The following is a 23,938-nucleotide window of genomic DNA, read 5'->3' on the forward strand; positions in this document are numbered from 1 at the left end:
CACAGTGGTGTCCCCAGAACTTGGGGCTGATGTAGGAGGATTATTGTATGCCATCCTAAGGTACATAGGGTTTAAGGCCAACCTGGGCTAACAGTTAGATGCTGACCTGAAACAAAAGTGCTCTGTTGCCTTTGGCCATTGTTCAAATCCTCCTGCTGGCACAGTCCCCTCAAGATTGGTCCCGCCTTCCTATCCAGCCTCTGCCCTTGCCTCTCTCTTATGCCTCTCATGGCGCTGGGGTTTGGTATCCTGAGTGAAGACGAGCACAGGCTGGTTGCCTAGTAGGATTTGGTTCACTTAGTAGCTCTGTGTTTCCTGCTCTGCGCATGCCTTTGTGACCTTTATAGAAATGGTTGGCATCTGTCCTCCAGGCAGTCACAAAGAGCAGGCTGAGAACAGGGCCCTGGACTCTAGGCCCTTGGCAGAGTCAGGGTCCTCTTCCTTCCCTGCTCAGTTTTCATGGTGACCCCTTTCTCACCACACCCATTCTTCACATCTCAGCAGGGACCTGAGGTTCTTTGCAGATGGCATCCGACTGGCCTTGAAGGGTACAGGGCACGTCTAGTGTGGTGGAGAAAGGTGAGAGAAAGCTTTTAGGCAGACAGAAGTCTCTGGGCTAAGCAAACTCACCAGTACTGGGCACATTCCATGGTGCCAAGTCTAGATGCTTCTGTGCTGGGGAAGAGAATACGAGGCTGGAGAGAGAATTTGGGTCCAAGCGCTGCAGCTACACCACGACAGCCTTTTCCTTTTTTCTTTTCTTTCTTTCATCTAATGACCTACTTGCCATATTTCAGGCCAGAACTTGGTGGTTCTGAAGCTTTGGGAGTCTGGATTTTACCCTGTAGTGGTAAGGGGTTTGAGGTTTATAAGAAGTAGAGAAAGCAGTGTATTTCTGAAGGTTCTGAAAGACTGCTTGGGGAGCCATGGGGAGCACAGGCTAGAGCTGGCGCTGGGAGATGGAGAGACAACAGCGCCAGTCCAAAGGACCAGATTCCACGAGCATCTGGAAGCCGTGGCGACAGGACTCAGTTGCAGACTGTTTTATTGACTGGGACGGGAGAAGTAACTCAGCCAATCCCAGTTAATGGGCACACAAAACAAAAGAGATGGGACAGTGGGTTTTGAGATCTATAGAGTATCAGTGTGATGTCCAGTGGGGATTCTGTGATGTGGTGGGGGTTTGGGATGGAGACTGGAGCTAGAGAAAGGCAAAAGCTGACTAATTGAATCGAACAAGACAACTCATTGAGGTGTACCCAAGGGAGAAATGGGGGCTTTGGCTTCGCCTGGACACCATTGGAGGAAGAGCCAGTGAAACGGTGGAGGGGTTAAAAAGTGAGTGGCAGGGTACAGTGTTGTCACCTGCCTGTCACCCCAGTACTCAGAAGGTGGAGGCAGGAGGATCACTCTGAGCTACATAACCAGTTCAACACCAGTCTGGGCTCCATGAAACTGTCACCAGGGTGGGGGTGGAGTGAGGGTGAAAAATGTGTTGCTCAAGGCATTTCTGGGGCTCCTAGGCAAGTCTCAGCAAAGGCAGCTGCCTATCAGGGGAGAATGGAGCTGACCTTTGTCTTATCTGCTCAGAGACCAGATGCTTCTGCTCAGCCCGGGCTTGCTTTCATGGTCTGTCTTCCGCCGTGTGCTCCACCTTCTTCTGCCGTAAGGGAACTCAGGAGAGTGAGGATGCTCCAGCCTGGTCTACGGAGCGAGTTCCAGGCCAGCCAGGGCTACACACAGAAACCCCGTCTCAAAAACAAAACAAACAAAAACGTGGGGCTGCTGACCTGCCCCCACTTTTCTTCAGAGAGACACAGGAGCTCAGCACAGGAGCCTAGACCCTGAACAACCAAGCAGATTGAACAGCAATGTGACCTTAGTTCCCTGCATTCCCCGGAGCTTGAAGTCACTCTTTGGTAGGGTACCATGGGTAGAAATGGCTCTGAATTTTGAGTTGTTTACACTCGCTTCATCCCTCGTTTCATGGATCTGTCCATCTGCCCATCCATCCTGTAGTCTACCTAAAATTTTGTTTACACTTGCTGTCCTGTACTGTCAATCATTTGTATCAAGCCACCAGAGAGAGAAAGTGACCATCAAATCGTTATCGAGACAGAAATACTTTTGCTTCTTTCTCTCTCTGCATGTGTGTGTATATGTACGTGTGAGCGTGTGTACGGGTGTGCACACGGACACTCACACACACTTGAGGGCCAGAGGAGGTGTGGCTTGTTCTTTCTCTTTTTAATTGTTCTGAGACAGGGGCTTTCATTCAACATGGAGCTTGTGGTTCTTTGGCTGGCTGGCCAGTGAGTCCCAGCAATCCTCCTCCTATGTCTATTTTTTGTCTCTACAGATTTTTACATTTTTCTTTAGATGGGGTCTCCCTGTGTATCCCAGGCTGTCCCAGAACTCTCTGGGTAGCTGAGGATGACCTTAAACCCCTGATCTTCCTGACTCCACCTCTCCAGTGCTGGGACTGTATGCGTGCACCACCCTGCTCTGCAGACTTCGCACAAATGGAATACTATAGCATACATTCCTTTTTGGTTCTTAGGCTAATGTTTTCAGAGTCCATGCAGGTTGGAATGGGTATTGGGGCTATATTATCTGTCTGTGGTTGTTTGTGGGCCACACTAGGGGTTGGGCGTGGGTCCTTGTATATATTAGGCAAATATTCCAGTGTTAAGCTCAATACCCAGACCCTCTCTCTTTTTTACTTAATTTTGAGGTGCTCCTATATTCTTTTTCTTTTATTCTAAATCTAGTTAACTTTATTATAAAAAACAAAAACAGCCATGTGTGTTGGCATAAGCCTTTAATCCCAGCAGTTGGGAAACAGAGGTAGGCAGATCTCTGAGTTGGAGGCCAGCCTGGTCTATATAGCAAGTTCTCAGCCATCCAGGGCTAATCAAATAGACCTGTATCAAAAACAAAATAAAGCCATATATGGGGCGGTAAAATGTGGAACAACAAAACAGCTAACAGAGCATAGCTACTTCATGGGAAACTAGTATCTGGCGCTTTGCTTTTCTGGCCCAGAGAGAGGACGGCTCCTGTCCATGTGGCTGAATAGGAGCAATGTACATCTTCAGAGCTCAGCAGAGCACCCCATCTGTGCAGTGTCCTAGCCATAGGAGACGGAAGTGAACCCTAGCACAGTGAAGTCCAGTCTGAGTCTTCATTCTTAGAATACAGACCTGATGGTATTTAATGTAGAGAACGGCCCTGCACGTTTCCAGCTGTGAGTCACTATTTAGAATGGCTTTTAAATTAAAGTGGTCAGCATATCAAAAAACAAATAAGTAAAATAAAAACTTGGACATAAAAACGTCACACACCAAAATTAATGATACCCAAAGTCTCAGTGAACTTCTATCCAGTTAGGACAGCCATCCTAAGGCTGTAGAATTCACACTGGATTTTACACTTTCACTATCAAATACATTTTTATGTCCTTATCCGCCGTCAAAAATGAAAGTCCATTAACAGAACTAGAAAAGCAATTCTCTATCATAATTTGTGCCCATTACCATGTTTCGATTTTGGAAAAAAATTGGCAGTGAAGTGATTCAGTGAAGTGATTAGTGCCTGCAACTAAGCCTGAGGTGAGTTCTAAGCCACAAAACCACAGTGGAGCTATTGGTGGTGGCACACACCTTTGATCCCAGCACTCGAGAGGCAGAGGCAGGTGGATCTCTGTGAGTTTGAGGCTACCCTGGTCTACAGAGCTAGTTCCAGGACAGCCAGGGCTGATACAGAAAGAAACCCTGTCTCAAGAAAAGAAAAGAAACAAAACAAACAAAAAGCCCGGTCAGGGAACCAAAAAAAAAAAAAAAAGAAGGAGAAGGAGAAGAAGAAGAAAAGAAACCATAGTGGAAGGAGAGAACTGATTCCTCCAAACTTGTCCTTTGATGTCAGTACCCATGTCACAGAGCTATCTCCCTGTCTCTCATACACACAATAATAAGTATATATATATTTTTTTAACAAATTAAAAGAACGAAATGGGGCTGAACATACTGGCTTATACCTGTAATCCCAGTGGGGTTCTGAGGCAGGAGGACCAAAAGTTAGAGACCAGCCTCATAGATAGTCTCTGTCTAAAGATGGGGAAGGAAGACGTGGCTGACTAGATGGCTCAGTGAGTGATGAAGCCCCGAGTGGATCCCAGGACCCACGCGGGAGAAGGAAGAGCTGACTCCCACAAGTCGTCCTCTGACCTCCATTGTCACACGTGTACCCACACACATACACGTAAACACAAAATGAATAAATATTTTTAATGAGCTGGGTATGGTGGTGCATACCTTCAATCCCAGCATTCTGGAGGCAGAGGCCGGCAGATTCAAGGCCAGCCTGTTTTATAGAGGGTTTAAGAAAAAGAAGAAGGTAAGTTATTAAGAAGGAAACTAAAGTGTATCTTCATCTATGCAGGACAATATTTTTTTCTTTAAGATAAACCTGGGCCAGACATGATAGAGTGCCCGAGACCCAGAGCAGGGAAACTGAGCCTAGGAGGAGTGTGAGGTCTTCCGGTCAGCTTGGATGACACAGTGTAACAACTCAACACATCACACACACACACACACACACACACACACACACACACACACACAGGCACAAAGCTGCTTGTGATGGCACTTGGGAGTCAGAGGAGGAATGGGGTCAGGAGTTTAGGGTCCTTCTTGATTGTGTAGAGTTTGAGGCAAGCCTGGGCTACATAAGACTTTGAACACAGAAGGTAAAAGAGCTCTAGTCCTCTGCATTGTTCACGGCCCAGCAGTGTCTGAGGTTTACTGGGGTCTCAATAGAGACTCACGTCCAGAGTGAGTCTAAGTGTAAGTAAAATGCATGTCCTGAATGAGTTGCCTGCAGAGGCTGAGTTTCAGGGAGGGCAGGAAACTGATTGATTGATTGATTGGTTGGTTGGTTGGTTGGTTGGTTGGTTGGTTGGTTGGTTGGTTGGTTGATTAGAATTAGGTGGGGTCTTCCTGTAGCCCTGACTGCCCTGAAACTTGCTCAGTAAACCAGACTGGCCTTGAACTCACGGAGACCCACCCACTTCTTCCTAATTGCTGGGATTAAAAGCAGGAGCCACCACACCCTCCCCCTTTTAAATTTAAATCACATTTATTATTTTTTTCTCTGCATATAGATGTCTGTAGGGTCACAATTTCTACAACAAAGGTGTGAAGGCCAGAGGAGATCAATTTCTTGTTTCTTTCCTTCTACCACACAAGTCCCAGGAATTGAATTCAGGTTATCAGGCTTGGTCGCAAGCCCCTTTTCCCGCTAAGGGGACAGTCTTGGACTTTTCTTTTCTTCCCATTGCCACAACTCTATTGATTAGTGTTATCACACACTAATAACTAATTTTAAATTGGAAAAAGAAATAACCCACGAAAACCTTGATATAAGGGAACTTTAAGTTAAACTGTGCCAATACGAATGATGGCCGGCTGGGACCAGACAAGAAAGGCTGTCTATGTGGGAATTACCTGAGCACCCATCTTCAGGTTCTTCCGGCAGGCTAGCCAGTTTTGCAGCTATTCTCACCCCCACACAAGTTCCAAGTCTTTGAGGACAAAGAGGATTTATTTATAGGAAGCACGGAGAATAATTTAGGACAGCGGCTAACTTGCTGTCCCTGATCTTTCCTTTGCAGCCCTGAAAGCTTCTGGAAGTTGTGGACCAGCCAGGGTTTCAGGAGGACAAAGCAGGAGGACAGGCAGTGGTGAGTGATAAGGCCCTAGGTGGGCTGAGTGCTGCGGGCCAGATAACATTGGCTAGGGTAGCCGGGGCCTCAGAGGAGAACTTTAAAAGCCGGGCTGGCTGACTTATAAATTGACCGATAAGCAGGTCCTTGGACTGGGATGAAAGAGGTGTCACTGAGAGATTAATCTGATGGCCTTGGGCCACCAGTTCAGGATCTCTCCAGGAGCAACGTGAAGGTGGGGTGCTGTAGAGACTCTGGCAATGGCCATGGGGCCCAGCCGTTCAGACTCGGATCTCAAAACCCCGTTGAAACCCCTCTGCCACTTGAATGACATGTAGCTTCTGTGGAGTTCATCTTTCCCTAACTGGAAGAATTCAGAGCCTTAGGGAGGTGGCTCGGTGGGTAAGGCAGATGCTACCAAGCCAGGGGACCCAGTTCAGTCCCTGGGACTCACAGTCATGGAAGGAGGACAGATTCCTTTAGGTTGTCTCTCACCTTCACATGGACATTGTGACATGTATTCCTTCCCCATAAATAAATAAATAAATAAATAAAAACATTTTAAAAAGAAATAAAAAGACTCATTTATTTTTTCTGTTATATATTACAATAATTGTGATTATATCCTGGACCAGAATATGAAACTATGTACTTTTCTGAGGTAGAATATAAAGTCTTCAAATAAATATCAGATTTGCATGGAATGTGATCAGACCATGGGATCAGTCCCTTTCTCTACTGTGAAGGAATTTATTTGGTGGCAGGTTTTAAGAAAGGGCAGAGTCTCGAAGGCCCTGGGGATGTACAGTGTAATCCCCTAATCCAGGCACTTGGGTGGTGGCAGGAAGATCAGGTACTCACCGAACCGCAGGGCATCCTCCTTCAAAACAAATGAACAAACAAACGGAAGGAGTGGATGAACAGGAAAAGTGGGATCTAAGAGATCTAAGGGAGCAGTTCTTGCTCCCACCAGGCAACCACTGCATCAGGAAATCAAAGCAAGGAAGAAATTTAACATGGTACCAAGGTTTAAAGTGCAAGCACCCCGTGGAGCATGGTGGTGACTCACCATTAACCCCAGCAGAGGCAGGCTGAAGTCTGCGAGTCCAGGCCAGCCAAGGCTCCATAGTGAAACCCTGTGTCTCAAGTAAACAAGCAAACAGATAATAATACAAAAATAAATAAACCCAGAAGTATAATAACAAACAGAATTTCTTGTTAGCTCCAGTTTTAAAAAGAAGAAAAACAATAAATCAGCATGTAGTTTAGTATCAAGTCAATTTAATCATAATATACCACTCTTTTTGTTTGTTTGTTTATTTTGGTTTTTCGAGACAGGGTTTCTCTGTGGTTTTGGAGCCTGTCCTGGAACACTAGCTCTTGTAGACCAGGCTGGTCTCGAACTCACAGAGATCCGCCTGCCTCTGCCTCCCGAGTGCTGGGATTAAAGGTGTGCGCCACCACTGCCTGGTTTCTTGCTTCTCTTTCCCCCTGTGCTGTAGATTGAACCTGCTAGGCAGATGTTCTACCAAGGAATTATATCACAGCCCTGAGACATTTTTTTTTTCACTTTTGAGTCAGGGTCTCATGTATCCCAGGCTTGTTTCAATTCAAACTCACTGTGGGAGCTATGGGAGGGTGACCTTGACTTTCTGACACCCCCTCACCCCCCTGCTCTCCTCCCAGGTGGAAACTACAGTTTACACAGCACTATGGAATGTCACCCAGGGCTCATACATGCTAGACAAGTACTCACTCACCGCCTGGTTCATTACTACATGCTCTTAGCTACTGAGTCATCTCTATAGCCCTTGCATTTACTTTTTTCTTTCTTTTAAAAGGTTTTTATTTCTAGCCAGGTGGTGGTGGCGCACACCTTTAATCTCAGCACTTGGGAGGCAGAGGCAGGCGGATCTCTGTGATTTCTAGGCCAGCCTGGTCTACAGAGCTAGTTCCAAGACAGGCTCCAAAGCTACAGAGAAACCCTGTCTCGAACACCCCCCCCCAAAAAAAGTTTTTACTTTATTTTATTTTGAGACAGGATCTCACTCTGTAGCTCTGGATGGCTTGGGACTCAATAGGTGAGTCAAGCTGACCTCAAACTCACAGAGATCCTTCTGCCTCTGGCTTCTGAGTCCTGGGGTTGAAGGCGTGCACCACCATCCCTAACATTTTTACGTGAGTGTAGGAGTGTGTGTGTGTGTGCGTGTGCGTGTGTGTGTGCGCGCGCGTGTGTGCGCGTGTGTGTGCGCGTGCGTGTGTGTGTGTGTGTGTGTGTGTGCGCGTGCGCGCGCGCACGTGGATACATGCACAGGACTGCAACGGCACTGTGGATGTCAGGACGTTTGGAGCTGGAGTTATAGACGGTTGTGAGCCACTTGAACTGGGAGAGTGGTTCATGTTCCTTACTGTTGAACCATTTCTCCAGACCCACAACCTTGAATTTCTGATCTCCCCACATCTACGTCCAGCGTGCTAGGATTATGTGAACATATGGTCACACTGGTTTCACATAGTGCTGGGAATCTTCCTCGGGGGCCTTCATGCCAGGCAAGTACTGTAGCAACTGAACTAAGTGCCTGGCTTAAAACAGCATCATTTAATTATTTTTAAGATTTACTTTTATTATTTTGATTGTGTGTGTGTGTGTGTGTGTGTGTGTGATGGTATGTGCAAGTGAGTGTAGATGCCCTTGAAGGGGTATTGAACCCTTCTGGAGCTGAGGTTATAGGTGGCTGAATGGTAGGTGCTCTTAACTGCTAAGCCCTGTCCCGTTTTCCACTCATCCCCCCTTTTTTTGAGACAGGGTCTCACTATGCAGCCTTGGTTTGACCTGGAACTTACTATATAGACCAGGCTGTTCACAAACTCACAGAAAGCCACCTGCCTCTGCCTCCTGAGTGCTGAGATTAAAGGTGTGCACTACCATGTACAGCCCAAAATAAATAAAAGTTAATAAAATAAAATAAATTAGTTGAGAAGTCACCCCTCTTGATATTCTCTGAGTTGGTGATGACACCTTTCTTGAATGTTTGCAAGACTCTGCCTGTTTGCTGCTGAAGGCTAGCCCAATGTGCAGGTGAAGGCTAGCCCGGTGAATCAAACTTTTACTTGAAGAGTGAAAGTGATTTAAACAATAAGGAAGAGGCATCACTCCCTGCATCACAGAAAGTCCAGAGGTAGCCTCAGGCCTGGTTAATCAGTAGCTCAGCAATGTTACCCAGAGGGAGATTTATTCTGATAATTCACTAGGCCCCATTCTTCATTGTAAAATGGCAAAGGCTGCTCTGGCATCACACACAGTGGGTAAGAGCATAGGTTTGTGGTAGCATTCATCTGTGGTCCCTTTGGTTGGGAAGCTGAGGCAAGAACATTGCCAGTCTAGGCAACACGGCGAGTATCTGGTAAGTCAGGGCACACCACAAAATCCTGTCTGAAAAAACGTGAAAACAAAACAGAAGGGTAGGGAGTTTATAAATGGAGTGTGGTTGCTAGAATGCTTGCCTGCTTACCCAGCGAGTGGGAAGCCCCTGGTTCTGTCACTAGCAATCCATAAACTGTGCATGGTGCTTCATGCTGCAGTGATCTAGCGTTCCTGCACTAGGGAGGTAAAGGCAGGAGGGTCAGGAGTTCTAGGGCATCTTCATCTACAAAGCAAGTATGAGGCTAGCCTGGACTACAGGAGACACTAGCTGAAGTCTGTCTATGGGTATGGATGCTCAGCTTTCCTGCTGGCCTGTGGTTGTGGATACCTGCAATCCCAGCACTGGGAAGGCAGAGGCAGGATGGCCACAGGCTTGAGACCAAATGTGTTCACAGTGAGTCTAAGCCAGGTAGACCTTGCCTTAGAGACATTAACAAAACAACAGCAATATCAGTTTTTATTTATTTGAGACAATCTTTCACTGAAACTAAAGCTTGCTGTTTAGAATAGGCTAGCTAGCCAGGGAGCTCTGCCCCATCTTTCCCATGCTGGGGTTATAGGCACCTGCAACTGTGCCCAGCATTGATGTGGGGCTAATCAGGTCGTCTTGATTTCCCAGCAAGTGCTCTTAACCTCTGATCCCAGGCTAGAGTGAATTAATTAATTAATTAATTAGGTTATAGTCTTCTTTCCTCCCTCCCTCCCTCCGTGTCTCCCCCCCTTCCTTTTGTTTTTCTTAAGACAGGGTCTTACTATGTAGCTCTGGCTGACATGAACTTATTGTATAGAATAGGTTCACCTTGAACTCACAGAGATCCTCTTGCTTCTGCCTCCTGAATGCTGGAATGAAAGGCATGAGCCACCTCTGCCCAGCTTTCTTCTTAAAATTACATTTTATCTGTTCTCTCTCTCTCTCTCTCTCTCTCTCTCTCTCTCTCTCTCTCTCTCTCTCTCTGTGTGTGTGTGTGTGTGTGTGTGTGCAACACTTGTGGATCCTGGATATTGAACTCAAATACTCAAATTGTCAGGTTTTATATCAAGTCTCATCACTCACGTAGCCATCTCACCAGCTCCAGAGTTTCTTGAGCAATAGGGAAACCTGCCCGAAGCTGGATGATAGTGTCTTGGCCACTTGTAAGGCATTTCATTGTGAAGTGGGAAGAAACATTCGTGTGTGGTTTTTACCTTGTTCTTTTAATATTATGTTACGCAGTACATTATTTCACTCACAGTTTCTTTTTTTTTGGTTTTTCGAGACGGGGTTTCTCTGTGGTTTTGGAGCCTGTCCTGGAACTAGCTCTTGTGGACCAGGCTGGTCTCGAACTCACAGAGATCCGCCTGCCTCTGCCTCCCAAGTGCTGGGATTAAAGGCATGCGCCACCACCGCCCACGCAGTACATTATGTATGTATGTATGTCATAAGAACAACATGGTTGTAGTTTATCTATTTACTTATTTTTTTTTTTTTTTTTTTTTTTTTTTTTTTTTTTTTTTTTGGTTTTTCGAGACAGGGTTTCTCTGTGGCTTTGGAGCCTGTCCTGGAACTAGCTCTGTAGACCAGGCTGGTCTCGAACTCACAGAGATCCGCCTGCCTCTGCCTCCCGAGTGCTGGGATTAAAGGCGTGCGCCACCATCGCCCGGCTTCTATTTACTTATTTTTGAGGCAGATACTCACTACCTAGCACAGGCTGGCCTGGAACCCATTATGTAGATCAGGCTGGGCTTGAACTCACAGAGATCCACTCTCCTCTGCTTCTGGAGTGAAGAGACTAAAGCCATGTGCTACCATGCCTGTCCAGAACATAATAGTTTACTTTATTGTTTTTTGAGACCGTGTGTTTCTCTAGCAGTCCAAGGGTTCCATGTTTTTTGTTTGTTTTACTTTTTTTTTCCTTTGCGATAGGGACTCATGTAGCCCAGTCTGGCTCCAGACTCACTGAACAGCTGAAGATGATCCTGAGCTTCAAACAAAATTAGATTTTATTTTTAATTGTGTGCATATGTGTGTGTTCATGTGCCCAGGGCTCCCCATGAACCAAACTCCGTTCCTCAAGAATAGTAAGAGCTCTTCTCTTTGTTTTCTGAGGCAGGGTTTCTCTGCATAGCCTTGGCTGTCCTGGAATTCGCTTTTTAGACCAGGCTGGCCTCAAACCCACAGCAGTCCACCTGCCTCTGCCTCCTGAGTGCTGGGATTAAAGTTGGCCCTTTGTTTTTAAAGGCTCAATAACTATTTTTATTTTATGCATGGGGGTACTTTGCCTGTGTGTATCTTTGTGCACCACACGCATGCCTGCTGCCTGTGCATGCCATGAGATCTCCTAGAACTAAAGTTCAGATGACCTATGGGTGCTAGGAATCTTACTTGGGCCTCTCCAATAACAGCCAGTGCTTTTAACCACTGAGCCGCCATCCTCCCAGCCTTTTAACTTCTCAATTGTAATAAATGTTTGTGAAACAGTTATAAAAATGGGCCATATGGGACACATGTTCTTGGCATCCAAGAAGCTCTGGGTTTAGGTCTCGCCACTATTATTGTATTGATGGTTGTAAATACCTTTACACAAGAACAAGCCTGCCTTTTAAGTACCCATAATCACAATGAACTTTTTTTCTTCCTGTGGATCTGTGGATTGAACCTAGGGACCTCATGAATTCTGGGCAAGTGTTTTACCACTGAGCTACACCCAGCTCAGAGAAGGGTACTTTTGAGAGAGGCGAGGGGAGGGGGGGAGTTGTTAGTTAGGAGGACAAGTTTCACTACTGGGTAGCCCAAACTGGCCTTGAACCTGCAGCAATTCTGTCTCAGACTGGCCAGTACTAGGATTATAGGTGTGGCCACCACAGTTAGTTTAGAAACTACTGCCTTTGCATGCTCACTCTGCCCCAGATGTGTGCAAGACACTTTGGGCCCTTTGGTCTTCAGAACACCCCTGGAGAGCAGGGACCTTTGCTGTTACCCAACTGGAGGAAAAGAGAAGCAGTCAAGGGAGGACTGGTCTTTCCTCAGAGTCATGGGTGTGGACCCAGATTTTGAACTGAGAGCAGCTTCTTCCTGTTTTGGGGTCATGTCCCCTCATCTTTGCCTATACCTGATTTGTCTCCCTCCCTGTCATTTTAGTGGGTCTGAAGGTAACTGTGAGGTGATAGGCCTAGCCTGATCCCCCCCTTCTTGGGTCTCAGTTGGAGACATTCCAGTGATAAAGACGTGAGGGAGTGGGAGGAGGAGGGAGGAATGGTGCTCTTCTTCCTTGGGGCCTTCCCTCTGGTGTGGGACATTTCATTCCAGCTCTCCTCTTCTGTGCCATTTCATAGAGTAACTCTATGATTGGCTGTACCTGGCCCGAAGCGCTTTGACGTGCCCCCCTGATCGTGGCTCTGCCTCTTATCTTTTCCCTTTCTAGACAGTCTCCTGTATCCCAGGGTAGACCTAAACTTCCGATCTTCCTGCTTCCACCTGTGATTGCTGAGATTACCAGTGCATGTCACCACACCTGGTTTTGCCCCGTTTTTTCTTTATTTTATGTGGTGCTGGGAATTGAACCTAGGGCTTCATGCTTATCAGTCTAACACTCTACCCACTGAACTACATCTCCAAGCCTTGCTTTGTTGCTTGGTCTTCTTAGTTCTATTCTTTGAGGGGCAGCAATGATGAAACAGGAGTTCTCTGAGGAGCTATCTGCTGCTCCTTCAGCGGCCGCCCTTCATGTAGCCGGCCAGGTCTTTGGCCCTGAAAACCCCAGACCGAGGGGCTCTTGAACAGCTCTCCAAGAACACAAAGAAGCTTCTAGGACTCAACTGTCTCTGATGCCCTTTCTCAGTTAAGGGACCAACAAGGAATAAATCAATAAACACCCATGGGACAACACAAGAGGCAAGGGAATGAAGTGGTCAAGAGCCGGGCAGGCAGGCGCTCTCCAACCTTCGCTGCTAAGCCCCCCTACTTTTCTAAATCAGTGTTTCATTGTCTTTTCCCCCATTCTCTCTTCCAAATTCTTAAGCATGTTTGCCCTGGCGCTCTGGGATTCTCCCTGTTTTTTTCTGAAGACGCCCCCACCCCATGTCTATGGATGCTTCGCCAGTGCTGATTCTGACGCAGCAGGTGTGGCTTGCTTTTTTCTTCAGCCCAATCACCCTCTTCCTGGCAGCTAGCTACCTTCTTTGTTTCTGTTTTCAAATTCTAATACAATGGTCCTCAAGCTTTAAAGTAAAAAGAAACTGTGGGGTTAGAGATGTATCTCAATGGCAGAGAGTACCGGCCTAGCAAGTACCAAGTCCTGGCTTTGATCCCCAGCATCTCTCCCCTCCTGGCCCCCACCCCCTGCAAGGGCATGAACTCTGGAGCCAGACTGTGGCCTACCCCTACCACTTGCTAGCTGTGTGACCTCTTAATGGTTACTTAGTGGCTAATTCCAAGTATTAGCACCCGAGTTCCTGTTAGGGACAAAATAGCTGAGCAGTGGTAGTGTACATCTTTAACCCCAGCACTCAGGAGGCAGAGGCGGGTGGATCTCTGAGTTCGAGGCCAACCTTTGTCTACAGTGTGAGTTCTAGGACATCCAAGGCAACACAGAGAAAACCTGTCCTTTCCCCCAACCCAGGGAGGGGGTAAGATAATATACTTCCTCTAAGGTTGTGGTGTAGATGAAATGATTTATTACATCTCAGGTATGTTTAGTCCTGGGACATAGTATATGTACATGAAGACCTGTTACTGCTGCTGGTCCTCATAGAGAGGCGATGCAGCCGTACAGGACTTAAGAACAGAATCTGAGAGGAGGAGGCAGTAGGATTGTTGCTGGAGGCTCTCCTGCTTGTCATGGGCCAGAGCTACATAGTGAGACCCTGTCTCAAAAACCTAGCAGAATGTTTGTGTGGGTGGTGAATGCCATTAGACAGTTAATGGCAGAAAGATCAAACCCGGCCTCGGTCATAGAGTAAATTCAAAGCCAGCCTGGGTTACATAAGACCCTGTCTCAAAGTGCCCCTTCCCAGTTTTTTTTTTTTTTAGTGTATAGTTTGCAGTTTAAGCATCACGATGCACACTTTTAATCCCAGCATTTGGTAATCTGAGAAGTGGAGTGGGGAGTTCAAGGTCAGTGTGGGGCTAAAAGGTAAGAAACCATTGGAGAGGTGACCTTTTGTGAACTAATCCCATCCTGCCTTATTCATCCCACCTGGGGATGCAGTGGTGGATTCTGACCCCTCCAGCAGGCAGATGGGCTCTGATTATCCTTTGTCTATCCCTGTGCTAGAGCTCACTTAGGCTGAGGGATGGAGCAATGCATGCATGGTTTGGTTTCTGTCTTCTTTCTTTCCTTCCTTTTCTCTTTCTCCCTTCTTTTCCTGCCTTCCTTCTTTCCTTCTATTTTTGTTTTTGAGAAAATCTCACTTTATAGCTCTGTTTGGCCTACAACTCTCTACTTAAACCAAGCTGGTTTTGAGCTCACAGAGATCCACCTGCCTCTCTCCACAGTGCTGGGATTAAAGGTGTGCACCACCACACCTCACCCCAGCCTTCTACTACTATCCTTTTTCTTTTTTCATCTGGCCGGCCTGGAATACTCCATAGGCCCCCTGCCTCCTCCCACATGTTTGATCACAGGCATGTATCAACATGTTCAATTCTGCAATATGATGGTTTTTTGTTTGTTTGTTTTGTTCAGAGACAGGGTCTCATTCTAGTTCAGGCTGGTCTGGAAATTTACCATAGTTCTCTCAGCCTCTGAAGTCCTGTTATTATAAACACAAGAAACCACTTTATTATTATTATTATTTAGTTTGGTTGTTTTTTGCTTTTGAGATCTTCTATAACCCAGGCTGGTCGTGAACTCATTAAGTAGCTAAAAATGACCTTGAATTTTTTTTTTAAGTTTTTCAATACAGTGTTTCTCTGTGTGACTTAGCTGTCCTGGAACTAATAGATCAAGCTGGTCTCAAACTCAGAGATCTGCCTGTTTCTGTCTCCCAAGTGCTGGGATTAAAGGCTTGCACCACCACTGACCAGTGACCTTGAATTTTTGATCCTCCTGTTTCCACGTCCCAGGTGCTGGAATTACAGGTATAGGACAACATTCCTGGTTCTACAGTGTCGGTGAACCCTTAGCTTCGAGCATACTAAGAAACTGGGTATATCCTCAGCTTCTCTATCTCTTTGATTCTTCTCTGTGTATGTGCACGCATGTGTATGTGGTAGAGAGAGAGAGGTGTTTTTTTGCGGGGGGGGGGGGGGTCTCATCAAGCCCAGACTGGTCTGAAGTGTCTTTGTAGGGGATCCTGATGACTTCGCTCGTTCCAGAATCACAAGCTTGCGCTACCACCTCCAGCTCCAAATGGCTTTGTTTGTTTGTTTCTTGAGACAGGGTTTCTCTGTGTAGCCCTGGCTGTCCTGGAACTCTCTCTGAAGACCAGGCTGGCCTCTAACTCACAGAGATCTGCCTGCTTCTGCCTCCTGAGTGCTGGGAATGAAGGCATTTGCCACAAATGGCTTTTAATATGCTGATTTTGACCAACACTGTTCAAACTGAAGTGTTCCACAAATCTCTAAACAATGCTGTGGCCTATCCAGCAGACCTGAGAAACTGCATTTCTTCTTTTGCTTTTTATTTTTATAATTTAATAATTTCTATAATTTTATAATAGAATTTGTGTATGTGTGTTGGAGGCATGTTACAGCGCTGGTGTGGAAGTCAGAGGACAACTTATGGGAGCTGAATCTTTTCTTCCACCATGTGGGTCACAGGGATCACATTTAGGTTGTCAGACTTGGTGACATGATCCTTTACTTTCTAAGCCATCGAATCAGCCAGAAGCTACATTTCTGGTCAGCTTCCAGATGCTGCTGCTTGCAGGTCTGTGGAATTCATTTAAGTAGACAAAGATTCTAGAGCTAGGTTTCCCCAAGGACTGACAGTGAGATCTTTGCAATTCACTTCTGTGCTTCAGTTTCATGGTCTGCAAAATAAAGCCCAACTCAGTTCATCCCTGGAAAGCACCTTAAGATAGGAGTGAGCCAACTATGCCGCTATTACCACATTCCCTAGAGCAATGAAGTACGGCGCATACGCGAATGAATGAATAACTTCTGGCGACTAATTCTTTCCTGGGTAGCCGGAGTCACGACAGGGCCCATTGATGGGTAAGAAGGCACCCTCCCAGAAAGTTCTCTCCACCCTCTCGGTCAGGAGGGCCCCGAGGGCCCGGAAGCCTGCAGGCCTGGCGCCCAGCGGACCAATGGGACTGCGGGGAAGGAGGGGATAGCGCCCGCCAGCCCTTTCCGTCTGCGGCCCCGCCCCCTTGGAACGTTGTGACGTCGAAGCATTCCACGGTTGCTACATCGTCGCGAGGGGCGGGGCGCCTGTCAGGGAAGCGGTGCGCGCGGGTGGCGGGCAGGCTGGGGCTTCTCCGTACAGTGCCAGCGCCAGCGCCAGACCCGCCCGCACCCCGCGCTCTCCCTCGTGCGCGTCACCTCTCCCAGGACTTGCCAGCCCGCACTCCTGCTCTCGCCCTTTAACCGTCGCAGGATGGAGCTGCTGTGTTGCGAGGGCACCCGGCACGCGCCCCGGGCCGGGCCCGACCCGCGGCTGCTGGGGGACCAGCGTGTCCTGCAGAGCTTGCTCCGCCTGGAGGAGCGCTACGTGCCGCGAGCCTCCTACTTCCAGTGCGTGCAAAAGGAGATCAAGCCGCACATGCGGAAGATGCTGGCGTACTGGATGCTGGAGGTGAGGCCCGGACCGGTCCCCTCTCCTCACCCCACCCCCACCTCCGGCTCTGAGCAAATCGAAGTTGCCTGTCGGGGCATCATGATCCGGACCACAATCTGTAAGATGCTTTGGCCGCCCAGACTTAAGGGGCCTGACCTTTTCACACAGGCACCCTAGCCAGCTGCCTGCGTTGTGTCCCTTTCCTTTCCCCAATCTCCATCGGCTTCTTCTGTGACTGCCAGTCACTTGGCACTGTAACTAAACTTCACTTCGGGTCGGGAAAACGAGCTAAGGGCCACTATTTCCCCTCTGGCTACTTTTGGTGTCTCTTGCTTCCTTCCTCGCCCGGTGTTCTCAGGGAGCGCGTTTGGAAAACTCTGGGCTCGACCGCCTCCTCTCCAGAACTGGTTCCTGTGTCTGTCGCGGGGTTCTGGCGGGGGAAGCTGGTGGGGGTGGCGCGCGCTCGGTTCCGGTCCACAGGGAAATGAAAAGTGCAGGAGACCGCAGCAGGAGTTCCCTCCCTTCCCCTTGGGAGTGTGTGTGCAGTGGGTGGTGGTAATGAGGGTAAGGCCCCAATTCTCTGTAGGTGACCCTTCCGTCCCCCTTCCGCTCGACGTGGGGGAGGGGAGTCTGGAATTCTTGGTGAGCAAGGGCTCCTCTCCTTTACACCCCCTCCACTCCGGGGTGGGGAGGAGGCCCTGTAGAGGAAGTGGGGGGTCACCTTGGGTAGGGCGCATCCTCCTCTGTTATAGATACTTGTCACGGTGAGTTTAGCCCCTGTTTATTTTTTGCTCCACATTCCACTCTCTCTCCACCCCGCATGCTGCTGTGTTTCACTTGGTCCTAACCCTAGCAATGACTCGTGCGCCGTCCCTCAGGTGTGTGAGGAGCAGCGCTGTGAGGAGGATGTCTTCCCTCTGGCCATGAACTACCTGGATCGCTACCTGTCCTGCGTCCCCACCCGAAAGGCGCAATTGCAGCTCCTCGGTACGGTCTGCCTGTTGCTGGCCTCCAAGCTGCGCGAAACCACGCCCCTGACTATTGAGAAGCTTTGCATCTACACGGACCAAGCTGTGGCTCCCTGGCAGTTGCGGGTGCGTGTGGAATCCCCCCTTTGCAATCCCCCCCCCCCCGTCCCCGCTCTCAACATACTGTCGCCCTATGTACTAGAAAAAGGAATGCCAAGCCCACCCCCTCACTCACCAACCCTCCCCTTCCTCCAGGCCAGTGTTTTGGAAAAGAACTAGGGTGGGACAAAGGCCATGTAGTGTGGTAGTTGTGCTTCAGTTGCAGGCTTGAAACTAAATGAACCCCCTTCCTCTGACCATAGTGGGGTTCCACTCCTAACTCGTCTTTCCCCCAGTTGCCGGTCCATACACTAGTACTTTGCCTCCGGGTTTACACAGCCACTGTGAGTTATTTATTGGCAGCAGCAGGGCATGTCTGCACACCCCCACCGGAGTGGAATGTTCTTCACGTGGGGGAGGGGGCTGCCTTTATCCCCGTGTGGACTTTGTGATGGAAAAGCCTCCCAGAGCTGATTAAAGCCAGGCCCTGATTGCTGGAAGGAAGTGCTGAGGTGTTTTCAGCCCTTTCCCTTCTATTCCCAAAGACAGAGCCCCTTCCCTACCCTCCCTTCCCCGGCTTCTGAAACACTGGAGCAGCTGCCCAGGGCCCGTGGAAGGGTTGGTTTCTCCCTTTGCCTCTTAGCCAGAGGCCAGAGGCAGACAGGGAGCTCAGCTGCAGCTGCTTCCGATGTGATAATATGATGCTGGTCCCCCCGGCCCTCCCACTCAGACCGAGGGCTTTCATAACCCTGTGGGGAGCTGCTGTCACTCCAGTGGTTTGGGAAGTGGCTCCTTGGGGCCTCTTGCTGGGAACTTGGGCTGGGCTCCTCCAGGCGGGGCAAAAATCGGTTGGGTTCTGCCCTGCCCCGGAGGAGTCTAGGGAGGAGGTGGAGGAACTGCTTGGATCTGGAAGAGAGCATGAACATCATCTCCCACAGGGTCTGGGGGAGAGGGTGGGTGAACTGGCACCTCCCTCCACCTTATTCTGTGGCTGGCCAAGCCTTCCCTGACCCTGAAAGGACTCTCTGGGCCCCATCTCCTAGGGAGGAGGGCAGCAGGCAGACTAATGTGATTGGCTGGCTGGGAAGCTAGGGTACTGGGGCCCCTGACTGCTGTGAGTCGGGGAACTGGATTCCTCTTCCTGTCAAGCAGCTCTCACGGATGGGAGGCCTGAGTTGGGAATCCGGGAGGCCCCACAGCTCTTTGTGAGGAATCTAGTAGTTCCAGAGCCAGGGAGCAAGATGTTTTTGAGGGACTGAGGCAGGGAGGTAGCCTTCCTCTTTGAGAAGAGATTAGGGTGGTCTACACGAGTGTGTGAGGGGAGTTTTTCAGAATAGGCAAGTCCTTCTCCTCCAGGCCTGCACTCTGAGTGGCCTGCGGTCAGAGTTGTGAGGGACCTCCAAGAACTCCAGCAGTCTAAACCCTTGCACAGCAGAGGCTGAGGCCCAAGAAAGGAGGGGAAAATTCCTACTGCACGGCAAGGACCAGAACACATTAAAGCCAGGGATGAAATTGAAATGTATTCTGCCAGCCATGATGTTCTGGAAGTAGGGTTGTGATTATCATGTTGTCTGGCTATAGGGGAGGGCGGTCACCTTCCCTCAGTGAGGACACCCCCCCCCAATACACACTCTGGTTGCCTCTTGTTCCCTTAAAGACTGGATGCTATTGGTTACCAGGGCAAGCCTCTATACTTTACTACTGGCTCTAGCCCAGGCGCTGTCTGTAGGGTCCTTTAAGAAGCCTGGGGCTGACACCTAGGTTGGGAGACAAAGAGAGGGACAGCTGTTGCTGGGGTCCTGGAAGAGGTTGGGTGGGGCTGACATTACTACCTCATTGAGGAGTCAAACCCATGAGTTCCTTCCTGAGATAAAACAATGAAGAAATCCTCATGTGTGCAACTCGGAAATGCAACTCAGGCCCGGACTGGGAACCCCAGACAAATGAGCCGGGGTTAGTGCTCCTAGCCTCCTTCTAAGACCTCTCAATGGCTATGTAGGCTTGGGCTGGTTCCTCAGGGATCATCTGGATTCATCCTGTTTGGCTTGGCCCTCCTGTCTTAAGATAGGACCCACCCCTGATGTCCCACAAAAGGGGTGTGGGTGGGGTTGGGTAACCTCCCTCTGAGGAACCTCAGGGGTGTTTCATGCTGGTTCTGTCTCTTTAAGAGGCCTGGCTGAGAAGCAGGGCTGGGGAGGGACAGGCTAGGGATGATGCCCTCTCAAGTTCTAGCAACTTACAGCCTGTTTCAAGTCAGGCTGACCTCAAGTTCCTGAGGACTAAGGGATGTCAGTCATCCTGGTACCCAGTGATGCTGAATAGATGCTGAAGTAAATGCCCCAGCTCCTGCCCGCCCTCAGTGCCAACCCCTACCTGCAGCCAGAAGCACAACTGACTGCATGCTCATTCCCCTGTCCCCAGGAATGGGAGGTGCTCGTCCTGGGGAAGCTCAAGTGGGACCTTGCTGCTGTGATCGCACACGACTTCCTGGCTCTGATTCTGCACCGCCTTTCTCTGCCCAGCGACCGACAGGCCTTGGTCAAAAAGCACGCCCAGACCTTTCTGGCCCTCTGCGCTACAGGTAAGGGGCTTGGATAACCAGGATTTGAAGGATAAGCAGTATCCAGGAGATTGGTTCAATACTCAGAGCTATTTATGTACGATCTTGGCAGTCCTGGGTTGGAGGTGAGGCACTGTATAGTGACTTGCATAAGGCCTCCACCCCAGGGTTGTGGGCATTCTCTAGCCTGGGTAGATGAAACTGTTCACGCAAGGTAGGGTGGGGTATAGTGGTTCAATGGTAGATGCATGCCTCAGTCAATTGCCAGCACCATGCACACACACCAAACCCCTTGGCCCTGCGTCACCCCACCCGCTTCTGGGGGTTCCCAGTATGCTGTATTCATGCAGTCTGGTATGTTGTAACAGGGAGTAGGAAGTATAAAATGGCTCTTCTCACGGTTCCCTCTCTTTTACAAGATTACACCTTTGCAATGTATCCTCCATCCATGATCGCCACGGGCAGCATTGGGGCTGCAGTGCTAGGCCTAGGTGCCTGCTCTATGTCTGCAGATGAGCTCACAGAGTTGCTGGCAGGAATCACAGGCACCGAAGTGGTAAGTCTCAGGTCCCATTCACAAAAAGCTGTGCTATCCCTTGAATCCCCAGAAGAGGGCGGCATTCACTCCCACCCCCAAATTCCAATTGTACACTCTCGCCTGCTTCTGTGGCCTTTATCTCCTGCCTCTGGAGAGGACCAGGTGGGGTGAAAGACACTGCATGTAGCTGCCCCTCTCTTGCCAAGTGGTATGCTGTGGCCTGGGGTGGGGGACTTGGTGTCAGATGCAGGGCTGCTCTCACACCCTTGCCACATCCTCTTGCCAGTTTCTGAGAACTAAAGAGCTGATTCCTGGGCTGGGCTGTGGCCTAACCTCCCTAGACTTCCCGGTGTGCAGGGGGGGGGAGGTGGCTTTTCCCTCCACCGGCTGCTCTCAATGCTGTGGGGAAGAATCCCATCTGCTGACCTCCGTTCTTCTTCCTAGGACTGCCTACGGGCCTGTCAGGAGCAGATCGAAGCTGCGCTCCGGGAGAGCCTCAGGGAAGCTGCCCAGACAGCGCCCAGCCCAGTGCCCAAAGCTCCCCGGGGTTCTAGCAGCCAGGGATCCAGTCAGACCAGCACTCCCACAGATGTCACTGCCATCCACCTGTAGCTTGGAACAGCCCCTTCAGGTGGCCACCAAGCAGAGGAGGGGCCACTGCCATGCCCTCCCTTCCTCTAGAACAATCCATGCCATATCTGAAGAGGGGGACCCTTCTTCCTCTCACAAAGCCCAAGGGGCCAGGTCCTGCCTATCCCCACAGTGTGCACTAAGGTGCTGGCTGGCCATGAGGGCTCTGCATGGTCAGTCAGCTCCTCCTCCTCCCCACCTGACCACCTTGGCTCTTCTGGGCCATTGCTGGTTAGAGAAATTCAAACAGGTAAAACTCATGCACCAGCATTCCCTTTAGAGTCTCTCCTCTCTGGGGGTCTAATCTTAATTGCCAAAACACCCCAATTCCTTCCAAAGGTGTTGTCCCTCCCAGATCAGTGCATTTGGGTTTGGGTCCTTCAGGCATCCTGACAGACATGCATGAAGAACCAGACATGGCTGCAGAGTAATCCATGCTCCCAGCTGCTCTCAGAGGGAACAGCCTAGGCCTCGGTCAGAGGGGCAAGAACCTACAAAATTCTTGCTTTGCTTCCTGCTTAGCTTCTGTGATTGAGGGGTCTTGAGGGGTGCTGATGGTCATTTTAATTTATTGCTTTGAGTACAACTGTAAGAGGGTACAGTGAGGCCTGTACCCCACAAATGGTAGTAACCCTGGCGGTTGCTGTTTCCCTCCCCTCTGCTACTGCTTTGTGGTCCAGGAGCTGCTACAGCCTGGGATGGGGCCGTGCCTTCCTCTCCTGAGGCTCTCTCCGTACCTCATCTTCCATCTGAGGGTTTAAGCAGGGATGGATGCTCTGGGGGTGATGAGGCCTATCTGGAGAGGGCAAACCCTATTGACACAGGTCTTTCCTTAGGCCACAAGGTTTGGGCTGGTGGCCCATTTCTATCATGCTGCCTTAATAAAGATTCCGGAATAAACCTGGCTTTTGCAGTCACTGGGATTATGTGTAGAGGTGGGAGGCATGAGTCAGGCATCGCAGGCAAGGAGTGCTAAGGCAATGTGGTCCTCTTTATCTAAATTACAGTCTAAGGAGTGGCCACCATACCCCAGAGGGCTCATGTGAAAATAGGGCTGGACAGTTTTATGTGAAAATTTTGTTGTGCTCCCACACAACGGGATTCCTGTAATCTTTAGAGTAAGTTCTAGGGTAGCCTGTGCTACATGGTAAAATTCTGTTCTAAAACACACCTGGGGACTGGAACAGTGGCTCAGCAGCTGAGCGCATTGGCTAATCCTGAGACTCTGATGCCATGCAGGCACGATGCTCATATATATTAAAAAATAACTGATGAGGGCTGGAGAGATAACTCTGAGGTCAGAGCACACTGGCTGCTCTCCCAGAGGTCCTGAGTTCAATTCCCAGCAACCACATGGTGGCTCACAACCATATATGGTGGGATTTGGTGCCCTCTTCTGATGTGTAAGCATACATGAAAGAACACTGCATACATAATAAATAAATCTTAAAAAGCAAAAACTGATGAATGGGGTATGGGTGTGTCTGGAAACACTTCCCCGTACTGCAGAGAGGCAAACTGCTATGGTGAGCAATTTGGCTTGCCGAGCTAGGTGTAGTTTTCTTTGTATCTACCTATTGTTTCCAAGATGGACTAAAAGTGCAAGCAAATGTGAATGCATCAATAGATTGAAACTGTTTCCAGATACATTAACTGGACTCTAACCGGGGCACTTTTTTGAGAGCAAAAGCGGTATAGTAGGATGACTAGAGTCAGTCAGTTGTGCAAAACGGGGGGACGCGGATGTACCTCCCACCTCAATTGTTTTTTGAGATAGGGTTTCGCTGTATAGTTAGTCCTGACTAGCTTCAAACTTGCAGATCTATGCTTGCTGCAACTAAAATTTCATACAAATTTCCTCAAGCCATTAAAAACTATGAAGATTGTTCTTTGCTCATCATCTATATAAACAGGCATTTGACCCTGGTTTGTCAACCACCTAAAGCTCTTGTTACTCAGAGAGCAAGGAAGAAACCGCTGGACTTTGACTCTGCTGCTGTCTGCTTGAGAAAGGGTCTGCTCCTGCAGTCTTCACTGACAGTGATGGCTGTCACCTTTCCAATGGACAGCTCTATGGCAGCAGCAGCGGCAGCAGCAGCGGCAGCAGCAGCAGCAGCGGCAGCAGCAGCGGCAGCGGCAGCAGCAGCGGCAGCAGGAGGTGTGCCCCCAAAGGAGCCCATGAATGTCATGTCAGTGGTCGGCGGGGCACTCACATACACACAGACAATTGTGAAGAATAAGGGGCAGGGTGAGGGTTCTGTGGAAACTAAGAACCCACTCCTCTCACCTCTAGCTAC

General features: G+C 49.2%; 1 protein-coding gene across 6 annotated transcripts in view; it reads left to right on the top strand.

The window, feature by feature from the left end:
* Positions 1-22,541, top strand: part of Ccnd3 (cyclin D3) — an 88,281-nt gene extending 65,740 nt beyond the window's left edge. For 3 of the 6 annotated variants that reach the window (XM_075980884.1, XM_075980885.1, XM_075980886.1), the window contains 5 exons: positions 5,672-5,740; positions 17,725-17,940; positions 20,335-20,494; positions 20,893-21,029; positions 21,456-22,541. In XM_075980884.1, the coding sequence (XP_075836999.1) occupies positions 17,770-17,940; positions 20,335-20,494; positions 20,893-21,029; positions 21,456-21,623 (636 nt within the window). In that variant the 5' untranslated portion in view covers positions 5,672-5,740; positions 17,725-17,769 and the 3' untranslated portion in view covers positions 21,624-22,541. Of the gene's footprint in view, positions 1-5,671; positions 5,741-16,453; positions 16,865-17,331; positions 17,411-17,724; positions 17,941-20,334; positions 20,495-20,892; positions 21,030-21,455 lie in introns of those variants that run through there. The other 3 variants (XM_075980882.1, XM_075980883.1, XM_075980887.1) reach the window with 3 other exon arrangements.
* The last annotated feature ends 1,397 nt before the right edge of the window (positions 22,542-23,938 follow it).

The sequence above is a fragment of the Microtus pennsylvanicus genome, chromosome 7 (genome assembly GCF_037038515.1).
Source record: "Microtus pennsylvanicus isolate mMicPen1 chromosome 7, mMicPen1.hap1, whole genome shotgun sequence".
Classification (NCBI taxonomy): domain Eukaryota; kingdom Metazoa; phylum Chordata; class Mammalia; order Rodentia; family Cricetidae; genus Microtus; species Microtus pennsylvanicus.